Below are 22,282 nucleotides of genomic sequence, written 5' to 3' on the forward strand. Positions count from 1 at the left end.
AAACTAGGTAATGCTGCTTTTTCATCCCTGTGGTTGTTACAGAATACTACAGCAAGTGCTCAGCAAGGTGTCCAGTTGCCACATATTGTGACCAACATATGTAAGCACTATGGCCCCTCTCCCATGTGCAAACTGTGGGGGGTAGAGATTTGCTGGTCCTATAGCAAACTTCAGAGGATGCTACAAGTTCAAACGTTGCTGCTGACTATAGCATAACTGTTTGCATCAGAGTTTATTTTTATGAAATGCATTCATTTTTAAATTAAGATTGCATATAACCTCATGCTTACAGTTCTGTGAAGAGATGTGCCAGGGGCAAAGCCTTAATTACTGTCATCTGAGGGATTCAATTATCAGCATGTAATTAAGAGGCTCACAAAATAGCTAAACTGAACGAGCTGCCTCAGCCACAAGGCATCACTTGCTCTTCTGCTGGTGCATTTTTAACTTAGCAGATTTCATATGCAGATTTTGGAAAAATCTGCGGATGCTTTCCCATTTTGAAGGCAGCAAAACAGAAGTGCAGAAAGATGAAAATGACTGAAAAAGGAGCACAGAACTGAGCAAGCTAAATACATTATTCACTAAAGAATATGGATCTCCTAGCCATAGGCTAACTTTCCCTCCCCACCGCCTCTGCTCCTCTACTGAGCAGGAGAATCACAGAGCACACAGGTGTAAGAGTCAAAGCCATACAAAAAGGCTGACTCTACTTACAGTCATCCTTCATGCTGAGTGATGTTCAGTGCTTTTACTTTTCTGTTCTGTCTCTTCTAAATAACTGCATGTCTGAAGTTAGCAGCAGATTTTCACAGGCAGTGCCTTGTAGAAGCGATACAGCTTGATGTTTCTAGTTACTACTGAGGCTATTGCTTATACTTGCTCCTATGGAGACCAAGGTCACTCCTAAATCTTGTGTACCACATCAGGGCTGCAGAAAGTAAAAAGCTGCATCTGCAAGGACACCCTAAACTGACCAGCAAGGTATTCCATTCCATGTACGTCATACTTGGTACCAAGCTGAGGGATGACAAGAGTCAAGCTCTCTTCTTCAGTGGTTGGCATCTGAGGACTCTCTCCTCCTGCCTTCAATCCCCTTGTGTGTCCTCCTGAATCCAGCTCCTGAATCTGGTTCCCATCCGCCACCAAGTCCAGCCTGGGATTTCACCAGTGCCTGCCCACAGCATCTGTGGTGACATAATTGCCATCAGGGGGGTTGGGTTTGATATTAGTTTTGTATATATTTGCATGTATTATACTTTACTGTTACTATTTTCATTAAAGCTGTTCAGATTTTCAATCCATAAATCTCCCTTATTCTCTTGCATTCTCCTTTGGAAAGGGAGAAATACAGACCTCTGGTCATTTGTCCAGAGGTTAGTCCAGCCCTAACTCTTGACAAAGTTTAAAGCTAAGACCACAATACACACACAAGGTGCCAACATTACCTTGTGCAGAATGAGCTGCTCCATCCACTTGGGATACAAGGAACTGAACTATGTCACTATTGCATGACGGTCATGCAGATTTGCCATCTCTATGTCCTTCACCATTAGTCATGTATTATAAAACACAACAAAAATGTTACACTGGGCCTCACCTCCTCCATGCAAGTGACTCAATTCTACCCCTTTGCTTTTCCTGCAGACAAGCAATGATGCATTGGTGACCATCTGTATGCAAAGGCTACTTTGTCTAAGGGTGTTGTGGGGTTTCAAAAAGCATGGAAGTAATTCTGGTGTATTTTAATGTAGAGAAGCAATCACTGGACAAGTAGCAGCAACAGGAAAGGTTAAGCAGAAAGATAAAGCCCTGCACTACAGCAGAGACTGATGCTTCAGCATTCTGTGTTTGTGTCAAATCCAAGGCCAGCTGCATTAAGACTGGTTACTGCCTGCTTTCCTTTCCACGCACTCAGACAATTCTGCATTGGATGAAACATTGACACAAGTGGATTGTGACTGATCATCTTTTATTTTGTTTTTCTGTTTTGTATAAACTGATTGTGCCAGTCAACTTGTGAGTATGCAGGAAGTTCTTGGACAACTCATCTTAGTAATACTGCCAGTGTTATCAGTGAATTCAGGTATCACCGCTACCTGCATGTGAGCAGCTGAGCTTCTGCTTCATTTTCATCATGATAAGGGACCAACCCAGTCTTCCTCTAAAATTCCTCTCCTAAAGGTAGAGCATTTTCCAACTATTGAGCAGTGAGGTTTAGACTATCTGGTCTGTCAAGTTGGCCAAATTCTTCCCAAGTCTTTCTAATACTATTAGAGAACATTTTGGATTTCTAGGGATTCTTTCACTATTTACTACAGCATCTACCCAGCCATTTTACGGTACTCCCACGTGAAGCTGCATCCTTTTTCCAATAAAAAAAGAACTATTACTCATCTTCTCAAAGAATCCATGAACGGCAAAAATACATCAATGACAAAAAGAGCAAATTGATTTACTCTTTATGCCTTTCCTACATGGTATATAAATGCCACAGTTCAAGATGGAGAAAATCATTGACACAAAATAATTACATACAATTTCATATGCCTGGATATGTGCAATTGAGTGTTTTATTAAACAAATACAGGAGCTAACCAAAATCTGATTGTTGATAATGGGAAATACATTAAAGCCTATGTTCCTACAGTAATTATTGGTCATCTGAAATGATACACGCCCTGAAACAGAACACAAAAAACTGTCTTCCTGGGAAATAAGAAATACAATAGAAATAAAGTTAAGGGACATGTTTATTTTGAAGCTTTCTGCAAGCAAAATTGCTTTGATACAAAATGACTTTGATGTTACAGTGCTACCATCCACTCAAGCAAAAGAAAACCTCACGTTTACATGAATGCACTTTATATTGATATTCTTAAAGAATAATAGTTTGGATATCCAGAAGGTGTCTGGCCTCACTGAAAGCAATGGCACAGAAATGCTGCAAGGTACTGGAGTATTATCATGTTACTGACGAGTGCTTAATTACCTCTGTGAGATCTTCGAGAGATGCTGTAGAAGTAAAGGTACTGTGAATGTGGGTTCATATTCCTCAGGGGTTTTGTTGTACAGCCATTAGTGTTTATTTAGTTAGCTCGGGATGTGTAATTGTGTCTTTTGGCGTTTTAGTATTCTCTTTTTCTTTTTTTAAAGAAAAATCATGAGGTATCCTTCACTGTTAGCTAATGACATAGTGATAGGCCTGTTTTATTGAGGTTGCAGAGACTTACTGTACATTCAGTACACTGTACATTCGGCAATTAGTTTTAGTGTACTTTCTACACATTACTGTGTACAACTGTTAGTTTACATTAAAACTCTTCCCTCTTCTCACAGGATATGGCATAAACAAAACCAAATCTGACAAAAATTATACACATAAAATAAGAAGACAAATACACAAATAAGGCCATCTCCAGAATTAAAAATCCACCTCTTGTGATATTTCACAATAATTTCTATATAATTTTTTACATCTTACGAACTTAAATACTGAACGCAAAAGGAAAAGGCCTTTACAGAGCCAAACGTATTATCTCTTCAAAGACTTGTCCAATTTGCTGGCTAGTGGCCTTCTCTGGGGAGTCGGAATTTTAGAAGGCTTGGCTGATCCTGGCCGAGAACCTGCTCGGGGTGTCGGTCTGCTTGTAGCAGGAACAGTCTCTGACATATCTGAGCACACAGACTGGATTTCTGAAATGTCAAAGTCAGAAGCGTCACTGCCTCGGCGGCTACTTGACCTGCTGCCCGCCTTGCTTCCTGCCCGGCTTCCAGGTCTGCTTGGAGTTCTTTTGGTTTCTAGAAAGAGAAGAAGATAGCTGTCAGTATTAGAGGTTAGGATGTGCTGGGCATTCCTAGGTCTTAGGCAATCCCAGAAATTCCTCATTGCACAAATTAAACTTTCGACCTCTGCCAGGCAGGCTAGATAATGCTGTACCCCATGCCAAGATCACCCACTGAGACTTAGTTAACTTGTTACTAGCACATCTCATTGAAAGTCTATTATCCTGGCAACTTTTCTTGACCTACTAAACACAGGGTGTACCTTCACTCAACAGCTACAGCCTTTCTTTCCCATGCCATTTTTTCAGCTATGAATTGAAACAACTCAGTATTCTGGCCTCTTCCAGCATTCAGGATTTCTTGGTGTATGTACCTTGGAGATGCAGATGAATATCCCTATTTTAAAATGTGTCTTCCCCTTTAAAAAAAAAACCAACACAACAACAAAAACCAACCAAATAAAACATAAACCCGCAGAGTTGAAACAAGGGCAGAGTATACATTTTCTCCAACAAAGGGCTGAATAAACCAGCTCCCGGCAAGCTTGCTAAAGTGAAAGCCTGCCCCGACAATGTGCCATGAAGAAAAAAACCACAACAAAGAATCTGAAACAGAAAATCATTAATGTGGTTGTTTACAATTTTCAAGTTATTTATTGAATATTTTTGATCTTAACAGATCTCATTCCCTGCATGGGTGAAGAACACCAAGCTGAAATGGAAATCTTAGGTGGCTCAGTTTTCAAATCACCTATAAAAGACACTGCTCTTTGAATAGGATTTTCCAGGGCTGCTCAGTATGCGCTCCAGAGCTTAACATATGAAGGAAATCCAGTAGAGAAATATTCTAACAATCCAACCTTCTCCCTTATTCAGAGCTGCTCTGAGGATCCTGGAAGAGCACAGCTTCACTGCTTTCTATTTTTATATACTGTTTTATACTCTATGGGATGTTCCACTAGTAAGGTCATTTACAGCTGCTCCCTGCAGTTATGCCTTCAAAAGAAATGGACAATTCACAATTAAGTAATCCCTTTGCTTCATCACAGTTGTGCAAAACTGAAATACTTGGACGAACTAAACCCTTTAAGTAAATGCTTCTTCCCTAGTTCTTTCAGCAGACGTGTTGGAGATACCTTTGTCAAGAAAGTTGCAATCATGAATTTGCACATCCAGAGCTGAACATACCTGCTGTGCAACCATGTGAATGGAGGAACATTATCCTCATATGCACCCCTGGCAATACGGTGGAAACAGTGGGACTTTCACTCACTCCTTCCTACTCTTTTTACATCTCTCTCACAGCCTAGTGTGACCCCAAGTATTCAGCTGGAAAACAAAGCAAGTCCCACTTTAGACCAAGTTATAAAGTCAAAACACTTGCCTGCAAACTGAGCTCTAACTCTAGTAGCCGCTGTTGACAGGATGCCACTGTCTTCTCCTGAGTGGAAGCCTTTCCCTGATAGATATCCTGGCAGTCTGAGTTTACTTCCTTGAATTGGTGTTCCCTGTGCAAAAGAGAAAAAGAAAAAACATTTTTTAAAATTGTCACTACTGAAGAGAAGGTATTAGGTAGTATATAGCTTAGAACATGACCATTGTAACACTGTGAATCTGAAATACCAATTTGAGTCACTGTGGGTATTTTTATGATGTGAAGTTTTGAACATTCCTTTAGCAGCTAGTATTTGAAGCAGTTCAAATGTAAAACATCAACAACAAAATAACAGTCTGCTTGACATGAACATTTGAGCACTCTGTGTGCATTTCGATGCGTATAAAAAAGAGAAATGCTACCTTCTCATAATTAGTCAATCACATAAGATTAGTTGATGGTACATGACTTAGAGATAAGGCATAGGGGTTTTATGTCTTCATAGACTTGTTGACTTTCCACCCTTCTGACCATGGTTACAGCTGGTGAATACATTTGTTTCAACGCTACAAATGTTTTGAAGGCCAAATAAAATTGCTGAATTTTTTGCTAACTAACAAAATTTTTGCTAGAAAAAAAGCAGGAAAAAAAAGACATAGGACTAATTAAAAATAGTTCTTGTTCTCAATACATTGTCTGAAATGTCTCTAACTCCACAGTCTTACCCTGCCTGCTTTCTCATTTACGAAATCTTGATTTGCAATATGCCTCAAACAGCAAGATCTTTTTCAAAACCACAAGAATTAAATCCTCAGATGCCAAAATTCATGTAACATATAAGATAGAAGGTGTATGTATGTAAGACTACAGTATTAATATTCATTTAATCAACACAAAAATACGAATACTCCAGAAGAACAACAAAAAAGTGCAATGATGAATGCAGCATATTGAGTGGTCTGGAACCCAGGATCCCACGCTCTGTGCCTTGTGTAGCGGGTCAGAATTAGGTACTGAAAATGAAGGTCCAGGAGCATGTTGGGAGCTGTCCAGAGCTAAGCATGCCAGGAGCATACCTGGCAGCTGCCAGCTTGGGACCACTTCTGGTACATCTGAACAAAAGAGCATTGAGATAACACAGAGGAGACAATCTGCTGGCTCTGACAGGGATGTAACAATGTTAAACTCTCTTTAAAGCCAAGTACAAACGCTTAATGTTCCAGCCAGCTTTAGATATCTCTGCTATACAGAGACTGCTTGGGAAGATAAGGAAAAGGAGCATTCTTCATAACCTTGCTGAACCTGCTGCCCTTTGGGCAAGGCACTGGTAGAGAATCACTGGGGCAAGAAGAAGAAACAAGCTTGCTCTTCAGTTTTGCACTAAACCCAAATGCAGTCTACACATAAAATAAGCAACTGCTCTCTTGGGCAGAAAATTCTGCAGAATGCCTCAGAAATTCACTGCAACCTACCTCCCCCTACTAGTTCGATTTATAATCTCAAACCTGGTGGTCTGAGAAAACCACTGAAAGAAAACATCACTGAAACTACTGGCAATTGCAAGAGCAGGTGAGAAATACAGTGCCCCCAATTGAAATCAATGCCAACTGCTTTCACCTCATTGTAATTCAGTAAGAACATCTTTCCATGCCTATAAACCCTATAAAAGAAGTACCATCAATTAATCTTTCAGTTCAGTTATCAGCTAAGAGAAGAAAGAAGATAGAGGAATATATTAGAAACTGAAAACTGACTCAGCTTTGTGCTACTTCTAAACCCTCACCCCCAGTGCTGTTAACATACAGAGGTCTGTGGGGTGCATCGGCTCACACCCAGCGGGGAGTGAGAAGTTTGTTATGCACCTTTGAGCAAAGCCATGACAAGCTCCTCTAACTTAGCACCTGAAGGCGTCACATGAATAGCAATAGGGAAAGTGCAGATTTGTGAAAAGCAGATACAATGGAGGTGATGGCAGCAGAACAAGTTTTCCCTCACCAATCTCAGTCTAACCCAGTGCAAAAGTAATCCCAACAAGCAACAGGTTTGCTGCCTGACCCAGCTGTACACGTTTCTCTGACTGTAATGGCACTGGAGGATACACTTTGGCTCCAAGCCCATTCAAACGCTGGTCATACAGTTTAACTAGCAGCACAATCAGAATTGCTATACTTGCAATTTCTATGCAAGTCACAGGCTGAAAATAAGACAAAGCTTGTTTCCTGTGAAATCATAAAACAGCCATCTTATTAGAGCAATGATTGGTCAGAACCCTCTTAAACAAAAAACTTTCTATTGTTGGAAGGGTTTATAGATCACAGTTGATCTTTTGTGCCACCTTCTTCACAATGATTGGGTATTTATTTAGTAGTTTTGCATTGGAACTCATGATTTATTATCTCATTCCCATAGTTCATGAATATTACAGTATTTTATGACCTCAAAATAAACTATTTTAGGAAAGAAACCTGCAAAGTATACAAAGAGCGGGCCTATTTTCTTTTCTTTTAAAAAGCACTTTTCCACATTTGCTCAGTCAGTTCATTGCATACTGTTATGATTTATTAATCATTTACACTTTAAACATACAGTCACCGAAGCTGAGTTTTCCTAAAAGTAAAAAAAAAAAAAAAAAACCAAACCAAACCCCATAACAAGTAGAACAGAAAAAAAAAAAGAAAAAAAGGCAGGGGGACAAAAAAAAAAAAACAAAGGAAAGCAATAATTTGACGCAAGTCTAAAATAAAGACAGTGCATTAATACTCAAAGGATGGTGCAACTTTGAAGCTCTGAAACTCTAGTGGCTGTTAGTGAAGTGACAGTTTTAGTGAAGGAAGGTCAGTAGACTAGAACATCTGTCCTTACTGTACCTCTGCAGATGACCCTTGATAGTCTGAGGATTCTGGCAGCTTAGAAGGAGTTGACGTTCTGCTGTTTGTCAACCATGGTTTACCATAGTTGCGTGTTAAATGATGGGGTGTCTGTATGAAACAATGGTAAATCATAATATGAAGGACAGCAGATGGAAAACAATGTCATGGAGAAGGACACCTAAGCTTTCACAGGGACAAATCTCATAGCAGAAATAAAAAGCTAAGCAGAAAGAGCTGATGACAAACGTTCTGAAATGAAGAGATGGCAGAGCTTATCTTTAAAATGAAACGGAGAGGCTCATCATTTTTTCAGAGCCATTTCCAAATTGCCAGTTAGTTCATGTGGCACCTTAGATGTAAAGAACCCCTCTATTCCCATGTTGCAAACAAACAGTAGAAAAATGTAATTATTTTTCAGCTCCTCCTCAGATTATGAAACAAAAGCAAGGCATTTCTTCCTTATCAGCTAGGAAAAGCACAAATACTGTTGGGACAAGGGGAAAAAAAAAACATTAAAATAAACCTAGACCCCATTAGTTAACCAGTGCAATACTGTATGTTTCTCCTTACCTTCGGTGTACTTGTAGCAACTGCTTGTGGGGCAGCTGCCTGGCCAGCTTGACTTGACAGAGAAGCAGATCTATTGGGAGAAGCACCCCTTGAAGAGGGTCGTGATCTACGGCCCCTTGGTCGGAAAGCTGCCATGCTTTGACTGGCACCATCTGCTAAAATGAACTTTTCACGTAGCTCCACATTTGTCCTCCCTTTAGCTGCATCAAAGAAAGGCAGTCACTTAGTTAGGAAAATTGTCACAAGGCTGATTATTGTCATTTTTGCCATGCCAACTCCAGCACATTTTGACAAAAAAAATGCATTACTGTGTAATGCATTTATTTTGGACACAGAAGAGTTATGTGCAGAACTCACTTATTCTAATACTTTATGCCAGCAGGAATGAACCACTGTCAAAGGAAGTCAGCGAAATAATGGAATGCTCACGTGCTAAATCACTGTTAATCCATCAGCTATTAACACAGAGACACAACCTGATGAGCAGTTTTGCTAACTCTACAGCTACTCATAATAAATAATACTTGCTTGGATGTTCCAGAAGAAATCGCTAAGTACAAATTACAGGAAAGCAGCAAATATATTTATTCAGAATTATGAAGTTACATAGTTTAGCAACATGCAATGATGAACACAAAATTCAAATGTGATGAGGTAGTTGGTGGCTAAGCACTCACACACACATTCAAACACATATATGAGAGAATGTTCTGCAGGAGGAGATGCCAAGACATGTCAGCATTTAAATGTGTCAGTGTGAATGACAATTGTTTTTGAAACACTATTTTAAGTGTGTCAAAAAAAATTAGCTTGGATTAGCTTGCAAAGCACCAGCCCATGTAGGAACACATTAAGCTACATATGATGGGTGAAGCATATTGTTAAAAGTAAATATATTGAAAAAGTGGGAAGGAAATGAAGAGAGAGGAGGAGAAGAGGAGGAAGAGGAGACAAAGAGAGAGGTTTGCCAACCTATAGTAGGCTGAGTGGTAATTGAAGAGTTTGATTCCGAACGTAACATTTTACTCCCGTGATGATGAACTAGAAAAAATGACACAGGACATGGGTCACAATAAAGAAAATCGTTAGCAGGAGAAGAAATCAAGTACAGCAGCTGCATATGCCAAGAGATTTGGAGCACCAGGCCAAAAGACAGGGCTCAGAGCAAAAGCTGTCTCTAAGGGCTCTGAGGTGAGTTCTTAAAGGTCACCTATGCAAAAAGGAAATAGTGCTTGTAGAGACTGAGCTGCAATCCCAAGTGTACCTGTGTAATAGCATTTATCTGCTGACATAAAGAAGTATCATAAACTAAAAATATTTTAAATAACTAGGTCAAATACGTTTAAAGCTCTTTAGGACAACAGTTCTTTGAGATGTGATTTATCTGAATACATGACAAGTCCTTGGTGAAAATGCAGATTTGCTAGGTGAGGTGCTTAAGGAAAAATCTGAACCTGTATAACTGACACTGGTGACTACTTTCAGTCACTGACTTCAGTAAGACCACAATTAGGTATCCAAGCACTAAGTCCAGTGGTCTGGATGATTTTATAGAGATCAGTACTCCTTCAGACCCAGTGTGCTGACTTAATCATTTCCTTATGTATTTCACCTGAAAAAGGGATATAGTACTGTAGAAAATACTACACAGAATAAGAAGTTTAATAAAGGTGAGAGGAATAAAGGTCCAAAGGACTCATAATCTGAGGACAGTAATAAGGAATTCCAATAGATTGACTAGATAGTTAGCAAGTATTGTATCTCCTTGTGCCTGAGAAAAATGTTTGAGGTACATCAATGTTAATCAAGTTAACTCTCCAGTGAAGTCAGATATTTTGAGGTACACTTAATTTTCCACTGCTGAGCACTTTTGAGGAATAGGAATAGAAAACTATAGAGCAAAGATGGTTCTGCAGGTATAGATGTCTTTGCTGTAGTAGCAGGTGTAAAATCATGTACTAAAACTCAGTAAAAGCTGAGGTCCAACACCAATGAAAGTAATATTACTGTTACATTTCTTTAGTAAACAATATATGTAATGTTACTAAGCAAACGGACTGCGGTTAATACTGCTGAAAAACTCACAGATGTCATCACAAGGTTATGACAGATCTTTTGTGATACTGTGAACAGATGTTCTGTACTACCTTTTAAGCTTGCAGAAAAAGGTTTCTAGGCCTCAGTGGCACACTGTCAGTCCTTAGGGCATTTTGTGGTAGCTTATTTGTGGATCTACCATCCTTGACTTAGCATGACAGCTACTGCAAATACAAGCTCTCCACTATCTCAAACTCTGTATCAAGCTGTTTGTAAACCTTGGTCCCAGCACAGAAGCTGCGTAAGGCAGCTGACGCTGGAGTAAGGTTGGCAGGGTAGCTGGTATCGTTGCCTTCACTAGCTCATCTGCCTCTCCTAGACTTCTCTGTGCTGTTCTGGCACTACAACAATATTCACTGTGATTCTGCAGAACCCCTGAGAGGTAAAAACGCAGTAAATTTAATTCTGCTAGTAAATAGGATAGAATTATCTAGTTACAGGTCAGCTCAGTCTGAACACAATTATTATATTTCCTATAATTTTACTACTCTGGCTATTATTGGACTTGTACATCTCCCACTTCAGAAATGGCTTCTTTCCTATCTCTAACTGCTTCTCCAAGAACAGTGACAGACAGAGCTTACGTTCCCCACTACAGAGGTAAGCAGTCTGAAACACTAAGATGCTGTTATGTTGCTGTGCACTGATCAAACATGGCCCTGGAGGGCACGGGGAGAGAGTGCTTCCCACTTGCCCAGAGCGAAGTCATCCCAACAAGAGCATTTTCCTGCTGCTTTGTACAAAGCTCCTGGCTGCAAAGTGGTCTTGGGGAGGATGCCAATGAAAAGACAGGGCTACAAAGGCAGAGCCTGAAAGCCTGAGCATAGCCACCAGCCAAAGAAGCTTCTGCATTGTTGTTGTTACTTCTCAGCTCAATTGCCTTATTCTGATTTATTGCCTCAAAACTTCTCTCTTGCTGAGAACCTTCTATTGGACATTTCTGTGTGGTGTTTCTGCCAAGTGATACAAGAAGCTCACATCCCATCAAGTCTATGTGGCCTAAGTTAAATTCTTATATTACACCCTCTAATGCTGGAAGAACTTCGCAGGAGACACCATAGTTATTTTAGACATAGAGCAGTGCAAGTGAAGAGGATTTAAAGTTTACAAGAACAGTGACATTTAGTGAGATGATGTTTACAGAACTGCCATTTTATACAACTCAATCTCCATCTTGAGACAATGAATGGTGACTGTATCCAAATAATTATATGCATCCATCTTAACAGTTGTGTTACATACCCCTGCAAGGATCATTTTTCACTAGGAACTCATCAAGCGCCATCCAGCCACCTCCAACACGAACCATGACTGTACTTCTTAGGATACGAACCAGGCGCAGTTGTTGAGAGTCACCAAACTGCAATAAAAATCAAACAACAGTCTGAGGTTCTCAGTCATTTCAATGCAGTCCAATAATCGGTTAAAAATCAGACACTTGAAAAAGTTTGATTTGATATTTAATTAGTAGTAAATGCTACGACATCAGGTTTATTTATGCAGATTATTAAAGCTGTTAAAGATTTCAAATCAGATGCTGCTGCATTAATCCAAAGGAGATGGCAGGATGGTAAGAAAGAATCTCAGGTTTAATTTTATGCTTGATTCTCAAATGTCTAAGCTCATAAAGGAAGCAAAATTAGTAACACGTTATTTAATTGGTTACAGTCTGCATATGTGCAAATTAATGAAGACTTATTTGCATTATTCCACTGTTAAAATCTTTAGCAAACTCTTTTGCAACAGTCTAGTTTTTAATTATGTCAGCTGAAAGGAAGGCAGCATCACTTTAAAAGACCAGTATGTGGGCTGGAAATTCAATGCATTAAGAGTGTTGCACATTTCTATTAATTGATTGATTTACAGAGGTATTTTCAGGTATAATGTTGATGCTGCTCACCTACAGCAAGTTGCATATGGGGAAGGGAACATTAAATAAGCAATGAATGATTCATAGCTCTCATTATTGTCCTTTGTTATAAACTGTTTGTTACTGTCTACAAATCAAGGTTATTCACAATTCAGAGATGCACAAAAACCTGTTTCATACTAACTCTTGTACTAGCCCATTTTCCTTTGGGCTGATGGCCAGGCCTAACCTACCTTTCACTCTTGAATCCTGTGTAACAAAACCTGTATGCAGTATCACTGTTCAAATCCAGATCAAAGAAAACATGAGCAAAATACTGACCCACGAAGCTCATAATTAAAACTAACCAGAATAATTCAGTACTTTTGCAGCTAATGCCACTGAAATATTTATTCTGCTATCAGATCATCAGGTCACGTGTAGTGCTCTCACATACAAACATGCAGAGCACTCTCTGAAACCAAGAGGAGTCAAATATATCTCTTTGGGACAATCCCTGATGCTTGGAAGAGGCTGGCCATAGGTCAACTGTATCTACTTGCTCCAATAAGGGGACTGAAATGCCTTCAATGAAAAACCACACAAACATGCTCCCTAGTTGTTAAATGACTTCAGTTGTTTGGTACTACATAAGCCGAGAAGAAAGAGTTAAGTTTCAAAGGAGTATTACTTTTAGGAACCAAACAAAAGCAAAGCTTGCTGCTAAATTCAATACATTTTTTTTTTATTATAACTATGAACATTCATATGAGCATTACTGGTAAGGACTTTTTAATAATGCCTTCAGTATGCGCCAAACATACGCAGATCAAAGTTAAAAAGAGAGATGGCATCCAAATAGATGACATTTATTTTCATTAGCTTGGTTCTAATGAGAATTTTTTTCTCAAGGTATTAAAGATCCTATCTTTTTTCTTTATCTCTTTTTTTTCCTATTCCAGTTTAATTCTAGACTTAAACTCTATCAGCCAACTATACCAAGGGTCATATACACTTTGGAATGGTTCATTCAGACAGTAGGGTTCCTGCAGGTATCTATCGCAGCATCTTTCTTCATGGTAATTCAGACCTTTTCCTTCTCAAAACAGCCGGTACCAACTTTGCTTGAACAATATTTACAAATGTTTCAAATAATCAGAGGGAAAAATAGTGGAATAAAAATCTAAAGGAAGTCTCATTTAAGCTACTTTTAAAAAGGCCTTCTTTTGACAAGAGCCATACAAGATCACTGCCAGCCAACCTGCTGAAGACACTTTTTACTCTGATGCTGGTTATGCGTTCTGAACTTTGTACAAATGCCAGATGTTTCACAAAAGCACCGTCTTTTTCCCCAAATCTGAGAGTACAGATGGCAGACAAGAGAATTAACATAATTTCAAACAGTCTTTTCAAATATAAAATTGTTCTATATGTGGAAAATTTTAAATTATTACTTATATCGCTCGAGGCATGTAGTAAGATTAGTCACTGCTCTTTGTGCTTTCTTCTATACTTCAACAAGCTTTGCCAATAAGTAAGAATGCAACTAGATTTTTAATATCTCTACATTTAAAATAGCTCATGCTGTTAACACCAGCATTTCCAGAATGAACTATACATATGATTGCCTTTATAAAAGCATGAATAAGATACCAATAGTGTCCAGTATCTGGTTTGTGTAAAGTATTTCCATTCTTACCAGGGAAGTATGATTTAACAATTTTAGAAGTTTTGTATCAGTATGTACCAAGGGAGGAAGTTAGCCCTGGTTAGCATATCCTCCCTGTACAACTGTACAGTACCACCGCGGTATGACTCACTACTGATCTAACTGACATTATAGATCTGCCACAGCTCTTTGAAATCACTTGGCATAAGAAACAGTCTGAACTGGAACAGCCAGTTTAATTTGCCTGTTTTCAAAATATGTATTTAATGACTCACTGCATTAGTATATAAAATACTAACAATCAGCTAGGTTTTTAATCATGCTTGATGGTATAGGGTTTGTTGGCTTATTTGTTTTTTTTTTTTGTTTTGTTTTTCCTAATTTATAATAAATGATATGACACTGGAATCTGTGTTTACTGTGACTAGCCTTTGATAGCCTAAAAAATACAGTATACAATTTTAAAGAATTATGCTATAAAAATGGTAAAACTGCAGTTGAAAGTGTGATTTTTTTTCTTTTTTTCACTATGGGAATTGCTGCTGAGACCATTATCTGGTTCCTTTGAAAGTAATCTCCTTAATGAAGAGAATGGCAAAAGCAAGCAGGTGAGGGATTGAAGAGAATGGATCCTGAGACAAGGAATGCCTTATAGCATTTAAATACCACAGCTGACCAGTAATGAATTAGCTGAAGATGAAAGGATGGCAAGAAGACTGACCATTGCAAGCTTAAACCACTATGCATTAGAAAAAAACAAAAAGGGAAAAAAAAAAACAAAAAACAAAACAAAACAAAACAACTTCATTAACACATTCCACTGATTTATACCTGATTTCCCAGGAAGAACTGATAAGAAATGAAAAATGGAAGAAAGACACGATTAGTTTCCAGGATATTCTCTATATGACTCTAGAACACATGCGAACTAACACATTAGACATTCTAAGTATCTACTTCAGAGCAGGTAGCTAGCCAACCAGACACTGAATATTGGGAAAATATTCAAGGCCTTTGTTTCCTTCCCATTGCTGTCTCTCTGGTCTTTGAAAATAATTTACGAGTATTTAATAAACTCTCTTAGACAAATATTGCATATGTCATCTGAAATTGTTCTGGTTAATGAATCTAGGGGTAGCAGCTCTTTCTCTACAACGTGGTATTTATTTTTCTGTGATCTAAAATTGTTCTGCAGATATCTAACAGCATAGCTGAACTTCTTCAGAAGGACGTCTGTGCTCTAGTAAAATGACAAGGGAGGATAAAAGTGATTGAATAGACTTTGGTAAAAGATTTTTAAGGTATGATACAATAACACAGGAAAATATCACTGTTTTTATGAAACTAACAGAAAATCAGCTACAGTTTAAACACTTTAGGAACACAGACAAAAAGATTGGCCTTTAATGAGCTGTTGTATGTATGTATGCAGTTAGCTTTAAAAATTCCTGTACACTGAAAACAGTTTCAGCAAAAATAAATATAAGCAGCAGCATTTTCCATATTTTTAGCCTAGTTCTAACAAGAAAAAAAAACACAAATCAACATTAAATTTAGACCAGCTTAAGGTTAGAAAAAACATACAATTGTCATACAAAATTCCTGTAAATTAATATAGCCTAATTCCTCGCATTAATCATGTCACATGAAGAATCTTTAGGCTGAAAGAACTAAGAAGATCCTTAGAGGACTTACCCTGTACTTGTTATCCCCGATCTGTTCCACTTGAAACCGTTTTGCACATTTACATTTAGCTACCTGCCTTGTAACCTGCAAAAAATCCACAACTGGATGATCACTCTTAATATCATATTTCTAAAAATTCATATTAACTGGTACACTTCAAATTATTACATAGAAGTGAAAACAAATTATGAAAGAACATGACCCCAGTAAAATACAATTCAATCTAAAAAAGTAGAGAATGTACCTCATCTTCAATTTTGTCAGCATCTGTGAGAGGCTTGTATGCATCCTTGTTTGGATGAAGAGCTGCTACAAATTCATAATAGTCAATATACCCATCCCCATCTCTGTCAAAAATGTCTGCAACAGCACTCATTTCAAGTCGACTTGTTGGGAATTCTGTAAGAGAAACACAACAAAAGCCATGTTTTTTGTCTTTTCAATCCCATTACAATGAAAAGTTTTATCACAGATTTTACAAGTTTTTATAGGCAGTAGGTGACAGAACAATGCTTATCAAAAAACCCAAGGACATTCAAAAGAATGGAGGCATCTTTCTGAAAAAAAAACAATCTGGATCTCCAGTGTTACCTTTCTGGATTAAGATGAGTATCATAGCATGGGCTTGAAGAGAGACACTGAAATGAACACCCAGATTGAACTGCAAAATATATGTTTGGGTTTTTTCCAACATTGTGACCTTCAAGGTGCATAAAATACTACAGATTAACAAGACAGATTGTTAGTGAGGAAAGGTCAAGTGGGACTTTCACTGCTAATTAAGTCTGGAACACAAGGCCTTCCCACTGCAGAAATGTTCATGGTGTTTCACGAATCCTCTTTTAGATCAACTACAAAGCAGCAGAATATTAATGCACAAAACGGTCATAAAAAATTTCAAAATGGTGAACAGGGATTAAATCATGAGTATTTTGCAGGTTGATACCAACTGAGTTATATGAGTAAATTGCTTAACCTATTGGTGCTGTCAGGGATTTTTTTCATCAACCCTCGCCAATTTATGTCAGCAGTGATATGCACGCATAGTGACTCTATCACTGCATTTTTTGTAGCAGGGGGAAAATACATACACTTCAGTATTCTCCTACTGAATAGCTTTAGCATGACATGCTAAAAGCAGCCCCACTCTGACTCTTCAGGGCTCAAAGCAAAAATCTTTATGATCTGACAATAAAGGATTATTTTATGTAGCAGGCCCTCACCTGTTCTGAATCAGATGCTAAAGGGAAACATGATCACACACAGACATGGTATGAAATGCTTATATTAACACCAACTGTGCATATCCCAGGAATACCAACCCACCAGAAAAGCTAGGAAAAGATCCTTGGTAGTCTGAGTTCTTGATATTTTGATTGTCATTATACAGGTATAATGAACATGGTCATGGTTCACGGAAACACTGGTTTCAGAAATTAGTCTCCTCCTATAATTGAAACTATTTCATGTAAGTTCTTTAATAAAAATCATATTTTGAAAATTAGCCATAGGTTTTATAAGGTACATTTTATTATTCTGACTAATCAATGAAAAGCAATTGTTGAAATGGCTAGTGTACTGTAGGAACAACAATCCGAGTCCAGTAAACAAGAAACTACTAACTAAGCAATAATGTGAATGTGACATTTGTAATCTGATTCACAATGTAAAGAACTAGAAAGAGTTTCTAGAACCTAGACATATTTTCAAGCAAAATAATTAATCGTAATTAATGATTTCAAAAGGGAATTTTGAAGGGAATTAATACAATAAACTGCAAAGACAACAGAGTTCATGATGTATTTGCTCCTGGATCAACCTTAAGTTAATTTTAGCACTTACTTGAAGAAAGAATTCCGTCAATAAATTCCTGCCTTGTTATCTTTCCATCCTGATCTTTATCAATCCTCCTAAAGAAGTCCATTACACGAGACTTCTTATGGTTCATCCACCGCATGTATTTTTTCCTCCAAATATCAAAATCAAAGTTGGCAAATTCTCTCAGCTTAATAAAAAAGAAAAAACTTATTTTCAGTTGAAATCAACCAATTTAGAAAAATCAATGAGAGATACTATCTGCATTCTTTTGAGTAGTTGGTTCTCTGAGGCCCTATATCAACGCTTAAAATGTCTTGGTTCTCCTTGCATTTAAAATGAGAATGACTGCTTTTAAAGCACATCAAAGCATGTTATTAAAATGTTTTTGGTTAGCTGTATCATACGAAATAATAGGACAAATATGGAAGTTCTTTACAGTATTCAGAATTGAATCCAGGTTAAACATAACGATGCAAGAAAAGTATGGATATTCTCTACAGTCCTTTCTGACCTCTTCAAGTCTGTCCAAAGCATCATTAAGTTTTCTTCTTCTTTCCAAGGCTAGAAGCCAGACTTGCTGCCATTTGCTGACTAAAAGGTTTACCCGTGGGTTCTTGGTTTCGATTTGTGCCTGGGCTGCTGAGGGATAGATGCCTGGTGTTGGGGAACGCTTTCCTGTTAAACACGATAAAATGAGTAAGTTTTATCCAGTTCAAACAAGACAAACATTCACATGAAAGATACTTGATCTTCCTAAAACTATTCTTTCCTATCCTAAATAATAAGCCTATACGCTGATATGATCCATACAATGGATTTTTTTTTTTTTTAACCATTGCTGGGGAAGGACCATATAGAAACATGGAATGGCAGGGGTTGAAAGGGACCTCTGGAGATCATCTTATTCAATGCCCCTGCCAAAGCAGGTAACACAGGAACACATCCAGGTGGGTTTTGAAAGTCTTTAGAGGAGATTCCACAATCTCTCTGGGCAGCCTGTTTCAGTGCTCTGTCACCATCACAGTAAGGAAGTTTTTCCTGACTTGATGGTTAAAGCATCTTTTATCCAGGTTGATTTTAATAGCAGATTCCATGTATGGGGAAGCATTAAATACAATGGGTAAGTATATCTAAAAGATACAAAAAGCAAATTCCTCACTCAATTCACTTTCCATTCACCATCACTGAACACACTTTTTAATTGGATCCATATAATTTCAGAAATAGCAAAACCAAAATTTTATTTCTGCATCTTTACATAAAAGAAGTTGTTTGCATCTTCCAATAACAATATATGTGCAAAGACTCCACACATGCACACCCTTGGAAGTTAAAGAACATGAAGGTTGCATACTTTAGAAACAGGTATTCAACAAGTATAGGGCAAAACTTAAGAATACAGATCTGCCATGAGAAGTTTCCTTACAGTGAAAAAAGAGAGACAATTAGAAAAAAAACAGCCAACAGAATTTCACCGTTTCACTAGAACCCAATCAAACCTATCAGATTATTAGTAATTTGTTACCTTTAGAGACAGAGCAATTGTACATGTGACCTGCCCCAAAATACTTCATTACTTACTTCCTGCTCTTCCCTTATCAAGGACAGGAATATGAGACTGTACTGGAGTAGGTTCAAGTGCTTTTCTTTTATAGGTCTTTGTAACTTTGTCCACATCAGGTTGTTTTCTGGTCATTTCCTCCATGAATGTCTGCAATTGGTTAGAGATAGATTTAATAATACACAAAAGTGACCAGAGGAATCAAAAACACAAAGCAGCAAAACGCCAAACTCTCAAGAAAGGCACAGAAACAGAATCATGCAGACAGACTTTGACAAGACCAGCCTCACAAAGAAGGAGACAGACAAAGGTTTTGCAGGTAAGACAGATTGGCAGGGTAAGCTTTTAAGAACACTATGGCCTTGGCTGTTAAAAGAACGGTTAATCTAAAACACAGTCTTGTCAAACTCCTTTATTAACTGCATATCCTGAGTTGAAGTACAACACAATTTTGACTGTAAATACTCAGGTGTTCCTTGCTGTTCAGACTGCAGTTCATAGAAGTGAGACAGCTCTGATATGTAAGCTGGGTAAAGCCTATGGAGTATCCACTGCACCAGCAACTCCCTACGGCACCTCATAAATGTATTTTTGAAATCTAAGAGTAAAGCCACACTGCAATACTAGTTCTAAGGCAGCAGCACTACCATATATTTCATGTGAGGTTTTTAAAATTATTATTATCATCCCTGTTCCTATAGGGAGTTGTAGGCTTGCTTTTCAAGAACAACATGGCACTGAATTTTTGTTTGGTTGTTTTTTTAACTCTGTATTGAATAAACTACAAGCACATTGTACACATACAAAGCACACAGCTAAGTATCTGAAAAGGTATTCAATTATTTGGAGAGAAAAATGCTAACCAGATTCACAGCTGATGAAAAAACCTAGCTGAGGTGTGCACACTATGTGGAACGTGTAGGACACATGTCCCTGAACACGCCTTACCTGATGTTCGGCAATAAGTTTTTTAACTTCCTCAATCTCCTGAGGGATGACCTCTTTATCTTTTTCAGTAAGTGTAGTCTCTGCCCACTGCAGCCAGGACAGTAAGGCTTCCAGCAGTTCCTGGTTAGCGATAAGTCCAGCCAGAGCTCCTGCCAGCCTCTGTTGATGTTGTTTAGCCCATGCTAAGACCTTGATAAAGGAACCAATGCATAATCAGGTACACGTTTGAAATACTTTAAAATGTATTTGAAATTGCTCTGCTAACTGCAAACCCAGAGCTTCTTCCCAGGCCTATTGATGTTTGACTGTCAAAAGGTGCTAGATGTCATGGCTGACTACAAAAGGTTCCAGGTAACTAGAATTCTCAGTTTAACACATTTTTTACCATAGATATTCAGGATCAGGTGCTGTTAAATGCAGTAAATAGCACATTCAGGCAACAGAACTGAAATTTTTCAAATATATGTAAGTTAGTGAATCATGAAGGATTTGGTGTCCATCCTGGGCAATCCTGAAGCCATACTTTACTAACACCAGTATTTTGGTTTTCTTTAGACTTATTATACACAGAAAACACCACCTTAGAAGTTAAGTGTGGTATACCTTGTAAGAACTACTTGCAGCCTCTTAAAATAATCTGGAAATATTCTAGATTAAGAACATACTGGACTCAAATCCTCCTTAATGCAATTAGAAAACGCTTCCAGTTTGCCCTCCATTTTCTTTCCTTTAAGGTTCTCCTTAGAAATTATTTGCTTTCTTGACATGGGAAGCGTCAGGCAGTATTTTCTTTAATAAATACAAACAAAGAGGCTTGACCATCTGCTTTAGTTCTTAAAGCCCTCTAAGTTTTGACATAAAAGCTAGTGAAAGATGGTATTCACATTCATCACCGTGGGTATTTTAAATGTTTAGCTCTCAACAGCTGCATCATTTCCTCCCAGTGTAACTACCACATCAGTTGTCAGCGCTGTTCCAATCAAGGATGGACTGTTGCAAGGAAGATGGCTTGACATATACTGACCTCTTCAAATCTGGCTCTGATGATGGTTATCCAGTGCTTAATGGTGGTGATGGAGTCTGGGTGGCAGATAGCTAGGATAGCTTCTCCCATACCTGTTGCTTTATTCAGTTCTGCCTTTTTCTCTTCCAGTTTCTTCATAAATTCCTAAACCAGAGATAACAGTTTCAATTACATGCTGACAAAATTTGCATGTGAAGTTTGAGTGTGTGCTCTGGAAGGTCATAAGCTTCTCTCTATCACTCAGATTCAGCTTCCAAGAGGCAAATGTAATTCGTCTGTGAAAAGTTTAAAATGTAAAAAAGCCTATTCCACATAAAGGACTACATGAAGCTCTAAAATCTTTACCCGAGCTTGCCACTCCTTGAAAGCTCACCATATTGTAAATACTTGAAAGACACATGCCTTTATTAAAACAAGACAGAAATTCACAGCATTTTAGAAGTGCTGTAAATCAACTATGTGGTGGTTAGAATCATTATTGGCAGCAATTCAGATAACTTAGTTTGTCTGTCAGTTACAGTAATTTTTCATGATAAACTATCAAGCTCCTAAGCAAAGGCTGGAAATGTCCAACTACAATTACAAGCTCAGACAAGATGACAGAAGACTTTAGAAGCAGCTAAACTAAACTAACACAAATGTGAAAACTCAGCAGCTGAGGGGGGGAACAGGGACAAAGACTGCTAATTAAGCAGCTGTTTCCAGAGGCTCTACCATGTGGGAAAAATCTTGTAAAAGCAAAAGGATGTTTACAGCTTTAAACATCCAAGCTCACAGCCACTGATGTTCCTAGGGAGTCCAGTAGAGGAAAGGGTGGCCAGACCAGACCAGAACTGGGTGGGGGGAAAAGGACAATACAAGAAAACAACTGAAGGCCTTTTCTTATCCTTTCTGCGGTTTGTATTTTTTTATTACTATTGCTATTATTACTACTATAATGATTTTATTATTCTGTTATGACTAGACGTTGTGCAAGTCTGTGTGCCTTTGTGAGCATCCCTTAACTGGAACTGCCAACATCTCTTAGAGT

General features: G+C 38.1%; 1 protein-coding gene across 6 annotated transcripts in view; it reads right to left on the bottom strand.

The window, feature by feature from the left end:
• Window positions 1–2,560: 2,560 nt before the first annotated feature.
• Window positions 2,561–22,282, bottom strand: part of DST (dystonin) — a 292,306-nt gene continuing 272,584 nt past the window's right edge. For 3 of the 6 annotated variants that reach the window (XM_054383861.1, XM_054383863.1, XM_054383866.1), the window contains 13 exons: window positions 21,253–21,396; window positions 20,229–20,417; window positions 19,301–19,430; window positions 18,231–18,394; window positions 17,744–17,906; window positions 16,146–16,300; window positions 15,911–15,985; window positions 15,047–15,064; window positions 11,940–12,057; window positions 8,601–8,800; window positions 8,028–8,138; window positions 5,170–5,293; window positions 2,561–3,801 (listed from right to left, as the gene is read on the bottom strand). In XM_054383861.1, coding sequence (XP_054239836.1) covers window positions 3,536–3,801; window positions 5,170–5,293; window positions 8,028–8,138; window positions 8,601–8,800; window positions 11,940–12,057; window positions 15,047–15,064; window positions 15,911–15,985; window positions 16,146–16,300; window positions 17,744–17,906; window positions 18,231–18,394; window positions 19,301–19,430; window positions 20,229–20,417; window positions 21,253–21,396 — 1,857 coding nt within the window. In that variant the 3' untranslated portion in view covers window positions 2,561–3,535. Of the gene's footprint in view, window positions 3,802–5,169; window positions 5,294–8,027; window positions 8,139–8,600; window positions 8,801–9,572; window positions 9,642–11,939; window positions 12,058–15,046; window positions 15,065–15,910; window positions 15,986–16,145; window positions 16,301–17,743; window positions 17,907–18,230; window positions 18,395–19,300; window positions 19,431–20,228; window positions 20,418–21,252; window positions 21,397–22,282 lie in introns of all 6 variants that reach the window. The other 3 variants (XM_054383860.1, XM_054383865.1, XM_054383864.1) reach the window with 3 other exon arrangements.

This window comes from Indicator indicator, chromosome 9 (assembly GCF_027791375.1).
Source record: "Indicator indicator isolate 239-I01 chromosome 9, UM_Iind_1.1, whole genome shotgun sequence".
Taxonomy (NCBI): domain Eukaryota; kingdom Metazoa; phylum Chordata; class Aves; order Piciformes; family Indicatoridae; genus Indicator; species Indicator indicator.